Consider the following 7,075-nt stretch of genomic DNA (forward strand, 5'->3'; position numbering starts at 1 on the left):
ACTGTAAATTATTTTATTTGCTGATACAAATAGTTAGCATTATTCTAAAATTTAGAGATTTTTTTTGTCTTTATATATGTTGAGACTCTTCTACCTCTCATAGGGAAGAGACAGTATTAATGTCCTTATTTAGCTTAATATGCTATAGGTAATATACATATGACTTTATTTACAAAAACAACAATCTACTACAAAATGTACTAAAAACTCTTTCATGCTCAGGATCCAAAATGGGAAAATCCAGAAGGTCTTATCAATACATAACCAGGCCTCTTTGATTTTCTTTATTTGGAGTGATGGGACCAATCTTTTGATTGAATTGACACATGCTGTTTAGCTGTACAATCTGGCCAAGACTGTGATTATGTTGCTTAATATAAAAACATGTCGACCTTGAAAAATTAGTTTTTGTTTTCTTTGCTGTTTTTATTTTGTTTTATTTTTTAGTTTGTGGGCCATGCAATGGTATGCAAAGTTCTCCACCATACAATAGTGATTTCTTCACAATCTTTCTCAAACTTAGTTGCACAGTGGAATCACTTGGAAAACTTTAAAAACTGCCAAAATGTGAGTTCTACCCCAGAAAATGAGATGTATTTTGGATTCAACCTGGGTACGAGGTCTCATAATACCTCCTCCAGGTATTTATAATGGGCAGCAGAGTTGACATCCCTGGGTGTAAATAGCTATGATATTCTTATTACAACGTATTGCTGGATTGCCGTCTAACTTCTTCAATCATTCCACTTACTGAAAAGATGGTCACCTTTTCCCTCTCTTCTCTCTTACTACAGAACTTTCTGTCAAAACTTGAGTGAGACTTACTGAAAATATCAATTCTGTAATTTTTGTAAACATATATTCTTATACATGTTAGAGACAAGGCCAATAATTTTTAGCACTGTTTATTTTTGTTACAAGAAACTGATGGAATTGAAGGTCAAATAACCTTCTGATTGCACAGATTAAACAAGAAAGTATTTCATGTTTTAGCTTTACAATGCATATCATTGATTTGAAAAGATCTATACTATTGATAATGTTCGTGATGAAACATAAGAAGACTAATTTATTTTACATATCTACAACAAGTTTTCTCATATTTCTAGATCAACCACAAATCATACATGAAAATATTTAGGTACATGAAAAAGCTTCATAACATAAAAAAAAATTACATTTTGAAAAAAAAATCACATGTGAAAGCTCATTAAATAATAACATTGACAAATAAATAGTTAATCAACTTTACTTATTAGCTGCTGCCATGCATTTCTGGCATTCCATTCCAAGCGAGGGTCAGCATGCAGGGTATAATTTCATACTAGGAGGCTGGGAAAAGCTACAGGGCTTATTTTTGAAGTGAAATGTCACAAGGTCTTTCTTTCAAAGAAAGATCACTCATGGCTACTGAAGTGTTCCATGAAGATTACCAATAAAAAAAAAAAGGAAAAGAAAAAGAAACACCCTTTTGAAGTGTTATTGTAAAGATTCAAGGCAAAATTTTTTTAAACTTTTTAATTTTGGAGGGTATTTGCTTGGAAGGGGGGATGGGTTGGGGAGTAAAGAGTAACTGAGAAGTCCTTTTGTGTTTTAAAAAGTAATTATTCAATATATAGTATGTATATAGTATCACCAGTCTTTCAAGAACCAAGGGAAATAAAACTACAAGATACACGAACTTTAAATACAAATTGCACTCATGGACATGTGTACATCTTGGAAAATGTGTAAAGGAAAAACTATTCCCAAAGAAGGTCCTGATATTTAGGACAGCTTGCTGGGTTTGATCAAAGCAGAAAGCGTATATTTTCAAGTAAGAAAATAGCAATGGCAGGCTCGAGTCTTCCAAGCAATCAAATCTGTAAAGCAGATGGTTACCAGTCAATCCAGTTTTAAGAGTCTGAGTTCTAACTCATGCTGTGCTTGCTGAGTTTGCTGGCTCTTTTCCGCTCTCGGTGATGCTGGGCCGGCTCGGCAGGCGACATGCTCTCGAAGTTATGACTAGACTCATTGTGCTGCCGAGTGTACCTCTTGCACTTGCAGGCGGTGACCACGGTGATCTTGTAGGTGCGCGTGCTGCCATCTTGGCACTGCAGCTGGATCCGCTGGGTGCGCGTTTTGTCATTGACACACCTCCACTCCTGGGAGCTCCTCCTGCTCCAGTACTTGGTTCCGTAGCTCCCTCCGATCCAGTTGGGCAGCAGCGGCAGGGGCAAGCACTCCCCGGCGCACACCAGCTCCTTCAGCGGGCTGATGCTGGTGCACTGGCCATCGGAGATGTACTTGGTGGAGCGCAGTTCCCGGCACCCCACTTGAACCCGGGCTGCAAGAAACAGAAAGAAGGTGTGTCAGAGACATAAACTAATGGACGTTTTTAAAAAGTAACCTGCAACGGCAGAAAATATTATGCCAATGATAACAAATTGCCGAGTAGGAAGGGAAATACCTACTTTATTTCCACAATGCAAAAATCTTTCTGAATGGCTATAGAGATGCTCTCATGAAAAGTATCAGTTTACATGGCTCTAATTTTTTAAATAAAGTAAACTAGGCCTGATTTTTTATGCATATATAACATTAGCTAATTGCTTACTGAAGTATGTGAAAATCCCATTTTTATAGTCTCACTCCTCGATTTAGTTTAAGCAGCTCTTACATTTATGTATAAAAAAAGAGTATATTTTAATGTTCTTTTTCTCACAGGTCATTTTTGGTCATGTCTAAAATTGCTTTTAATTACTTTTTAAACCCAGTGAAAAAATGTGGAAAGTAACTCAATATTTTTGTACAATGCATATGAACTCTGTAATACTATTTCAGTTGTAAAATTTAGCTGCAAAAGAATTGTACTTGCATATGTGTACAAAGTCTGACATTTTGCAAATCAAACTTAATAATTACATTTTAAACATAAATTCCCAAACTATCTTTTAAAAACACAAATATTAAAATGTTTGAAATGCAAAATGTCACTACAACTCAAAACGTAAAGGATATAAAAGCCCCTAAATCAGGAACGTATGGTTGCCATAACAACTTGGCTACATTTCCATGAATTTTATGGCAGAAAAATGCCTAACATGTCTGATTTACAACTGCAAAAGGAGCCACGGTGTTCATTTCCTGAATATTGGTCATGGCAAACTTTTTGTTTAGTTATTTGAGTTTAATGAGTCTGTTCTCTAATTGGCTGTTTCTTGTTACATGCTTTATGCAATTAAAGCAAAAATCTTGAAATTTTTTAGTTTTCCTTTCCATTGCTTTGTTATCTAAACTTGAGGAAAATCGCCTGTAATAAGCTTGAAAAGCGAGTGAGGCTTCTTAACCAGGAAAAGAAAATGTTTAAAAGTATAACTCCTGGAATTTAAAACATTTAAAATTGATCAAGGATATTGAAGTGGGCTTGCATAGAATAGTAAGAGGTGATTTGAAGTAGATAATGCATTAGGAGTTTTATTCCAGCTCTGTGCCCCAGTACTTCTGAGGTAAAACATATAGCCTAAGGGATGTGATAGTTTTGAAAAATGTAGACGGTATACACACACATGCATACATGTAGCTGTGGAGTGTGGGGTGAGAATTTAAAGGGGGAACTAGCTGGCCGGTCAGTGTGTCCTCCTGTGTGAGTCTGATTCCAGCCCGCCTTCCTGCAGCTACCTTAGGAATCCACCTGGAAACAGCCGGAGAAGATCCTGACTTGTCTAGCTTTCAGTTCCTGTACAGAGAGAGATTCAGCATTTTTGCAGTGACAGTTCATTGACAATGAATACCCACCACATCGCTCCGTAATCTAATAATAATCGGATATTTCCTGTGTATGTAAAAGCAACCACCTTCATGAAAGCAAAACACCTTGGTTTGCTCAGACATTAGCAGTCATATCTACTTTGACTTTTCTAAGGTCAAAACTACTTTTCACAGTTGAATGGAGTTGAGGGGGAGGAGCAAAAGATTTGTAAGATTTCCTGTGCACCGTTTCTCTGGGTCTCTCTTAAAACTTGATTGTTAGCATGTGAACTTTTGTAAAGGAAAGGAGTGAAGCAAAATTTAGGAAAAGAAATTTAAACCCCCCCCCACACACACACACTAGTGGTCACTTATTGTATCAATTAAGCACATAGAGAAGAGGGAAAATGTCCCCTGTATGTATGTTATTGTATTGTTATTTTAAATCTCTGCACTTATAAAAGTTTCCCAGTCTTTCACAGAAATATACAATTACCTAAAATTTTATCTGGTTAGTAGAAATTGTCTCAGAAAAATATGAGACTCCAACATTTTTAGTTTTATCCCTCTTTTACATTGATCACCATCAAAACTGTCAACTATTTCCCTAGACAGAGTTGAGAAATTTGTAGTGAGCAATTTTTCCCCCCAGAAAGCGTCTTTTTTTCCCCTTGTGATTTCTTATACATATTTTGATTAAGTTACCTTTATGCACTTTACCAGAATTGCACGCCCTGAAATAAACAGAAAACAACCTGAATGTAAACTATCTAGAACAACACTTCATAAAGAAACCCTCACTGTGCATGTTTTAAAGAAGCAACAGTTTAATTCCTGGAAACATTTTCTCTTTGGATGTTTGATAAAACTTAAGTCTATGCTGCATAATCACATCACTGTTTTAGTTCTGTTAACTTCCTAGGAAAGAATGCCAATCTGCACATGCAACAGATTACTCCAAGATTATTTAGCAATATATATATGGTTCAGGTTAGTTAGCGATGAAATAGTTCTATAGGAATGTGAGTTAAATGCTACCACAAAAAAGAAAAGACAAAATCCATATAAGTAAAACACACTTACTGTTCCGATCCAGTCCAGTGTGACTGAAATGCCTGCCTCCATTTCTGGCTTGATTCAGCGTGCTGTTGCTGCTGGGGTGTGCTGGAACAGGTTTAACCACATGTGAATAAAGGATTTCAGTGGCATCATTTTTAAAAGCCAAACAGCTTTTCATTAGGATGCATGCAAGGGGAATGAGATAGAAATGAATGGCAGGAGGAAGCATGGTGAGTAGAGGATTTGCTTGGCTGGAGAGCTGGTTAATTCCTTTCCCTCTGCTTCTGCACTGTAACTGTGAAATTCCTCCTCTAGGTTCCCTTTATATATCCCTGAGGTTTGGCGTTCATTCAGGTGTAAAGTTGTGTAGAGCTTCAGAGTGAAAACACAGAGAAGGGGTGGGATCCCTACATGACCCTGCAAAAGAATTTTACCAATGGAAGAGAAGACTACAGAAAAGGAGGAGCTTGGTATCCAAATTGCCTGAAATTTCAGAGTTGGACTTAATCAGTTGTCTCTGAGCTAAAGCAGCCAGGCACATTCTATAGCCTCTTTCTACAGATGCTTTCTCTCTCTGCCATTTCCTTTCCCGACTCTAGTTCACAGTCAGGGTTAATTTCAATGAAAATACCCTGCAGTTCATTTGAAAAGGTTTCCATTTCCACTGTTGTTGTGTACTCCCCTAAGATTTTAGAGTGTTTGGGTAAGGGAGAGGGCTTGTTCCAGATAATAGGAGGAATTAAAACAAGTTTAAATATTGTAGGACTTGCATGGAATACCTAGTTTAAACATATTTTGTTTCTCAATAAGCAAACCAAAAAATATATATAATTTTTCTGTAAAGTGTAAGGCACAGAGCTAGAATCTGCCCCCTGGACACATTTAAATAATGCAGCTTTGATCTTCACTCGCTGCTGTGCAGCTAGGTAAATTATTGCCAGGGGTATGTGCAGGGAATAATGAGCACAGCTCTGTCTACGGCAAAGTAATTAATATCAATCTTCATCTTAAAAATACATCATAGGCATTAACATTTATAGCATCATTTGATAGGAAAGAAAAACATTTCTGACAGATTATTGTTTAGCAAATTCAAAATAATTTTTCCTGGTTGTCCCTACCTGTATTTACTAAACATTTTCTTTGACACTGCTGCCCATGGAAGAAACATTGTCCTTTCATCAGCCTCTTTATCCACACCTGGAACAGTGTTGCATTAATTAATACTAGACCATTTTCCATCCTTTAAAAATGTCATGAAATTCCATCTGATTTATGTGACACTTGGATTGGAATAAATACATATTCTGAATCATCTTTCCAGTGATAAATCCATTTTGTCCTTTGTGTAGCTACAAAAATAACATTAAAGCATGAATATTTTGTATTATTCTTCTTTATAAACTTTTTTCCATTTTAACTATTTTCATATCTATCTATCTATCTATCTATCTACCTACCTACCTACCTACCTATCTATCTATATGCATTTCTCCGCAGTGACACTGTTGACATTTTGAAATAGATAATTCCTTGTTATAGAGCTCTGGGTGTTGTGCAGCATACACAACTTCTACCCACTAGATGCCAGTAGCACCCCCGTTATAACCAAAAATGTCTTCAAACATTGGTAATTATCCCCGTGGGCAAAAGTCACCCCAGCTGCGAACTACTAATTATCTATTCATTTATCTATCTCACTATTAAAAAAAAGTAAAATTAAGAACAAGAGATGACTTGATAATGCTAAGGAATTATTGTTCTTTTATTTAAGAGTAAAATGGTACTGTGGGTTTGTTTGAAAATAACGACTGCTTTTTATTTAGGGTTATATACTGAAATATCCTAGATTAAATGATATGATGTCTGGAATACACTTCAAAAAAGCATGAGAGTGGGTGGTTAGAGGTACGAATGGGGCGAGATTGGTTATGGGCTGAATGATGGCTAGTCTAGTCTGCTTACACTTGTGTAGGCTCAAAACAGTGCATAGTCAGAAAATTTAAAACTAGAATAATAATTTTAATTTAATGTATGCATACCACCTAATAACAATCAGATCCCTGTCTGACAGATGTACATAGTCACTTATTCTAACATCATTCCTGGAAAATAACACATCAGTTTATTAAGTATGCATGGATATTACATGTCAGGCATCCTTCTAAAGTACTAATTATGAAGAATTTTTTATCCTGCTTATCAGGGAATTTGACATTATTTACATAAAGTATGTTAATATTAACCACCAACTTATAGATCCAATGCCTAAAAAAAATAATAGGGG

The 7,075-nt window shown here is 36.1% G+C and overlaps 1 protein-coding gene across 1 annotated transcript; it reads right to left on the reverse strand.

Annotated features, from left to right (window-relative positions):
- Positions 1 to 904: 904 nt before the first annotated feature.
- On the reverse strand, positions 905 to 5,158 carry SOSTDC1 (sclerostin domain containing 1). Its single transcript, XM_066238925.1, has 2 exons — positions 4,813 to 5,158; positions 905 to 2,326 (listed from the first exon to the last, which is right to left on the reverse strand). Exons 1-2 carry the CDS (start codon positions 5,015 to 5,017, stop codon positions 1,911 to 1,913), a joined length of 621 nt encoding a protein of 206 aa, XP_066095022.1. The 5' UTR covers positions 5,018 to 5,158; the 3' UTR covers positions 905 to 1,910.
- Positions 5,159 to 7,075: the final 1,917 nt, after the last annotated feature.

Source organism: Saccopteryx bilineata, chromosome 7 (assembly GCF_036850765.1).
Source record: "Saccopteryx bilineata isolate mSacBil1 chromosome 7, mSacBil1_pri_phased_curated, whole genome shotgun sequence".
Classification (NCBI taxonomy): domain Eukaryota; kingdom Metazoa; phylum Chordata; class Mammalia; order Chiroptera; family Emballonuridae; genus Saccopteryx; species Saccopteryx bilineata.

Coding starts and splice junctions, on each gene's coding strand:
- SOSTDC1 (XM_066238925.1), bottom strand. CDS start 5,017: ATGCTTCCTCCTGCCATTCATTTCTATCTCATTCCCCTTGCATGCATC. Junction 2,327..4,812: donor CACTGGACTGGATCGGAACA/GTAAGTGTGTTT, acceptor TGTTTCTTGCAG/CCCGGGTTCAAGTGGGGTGC.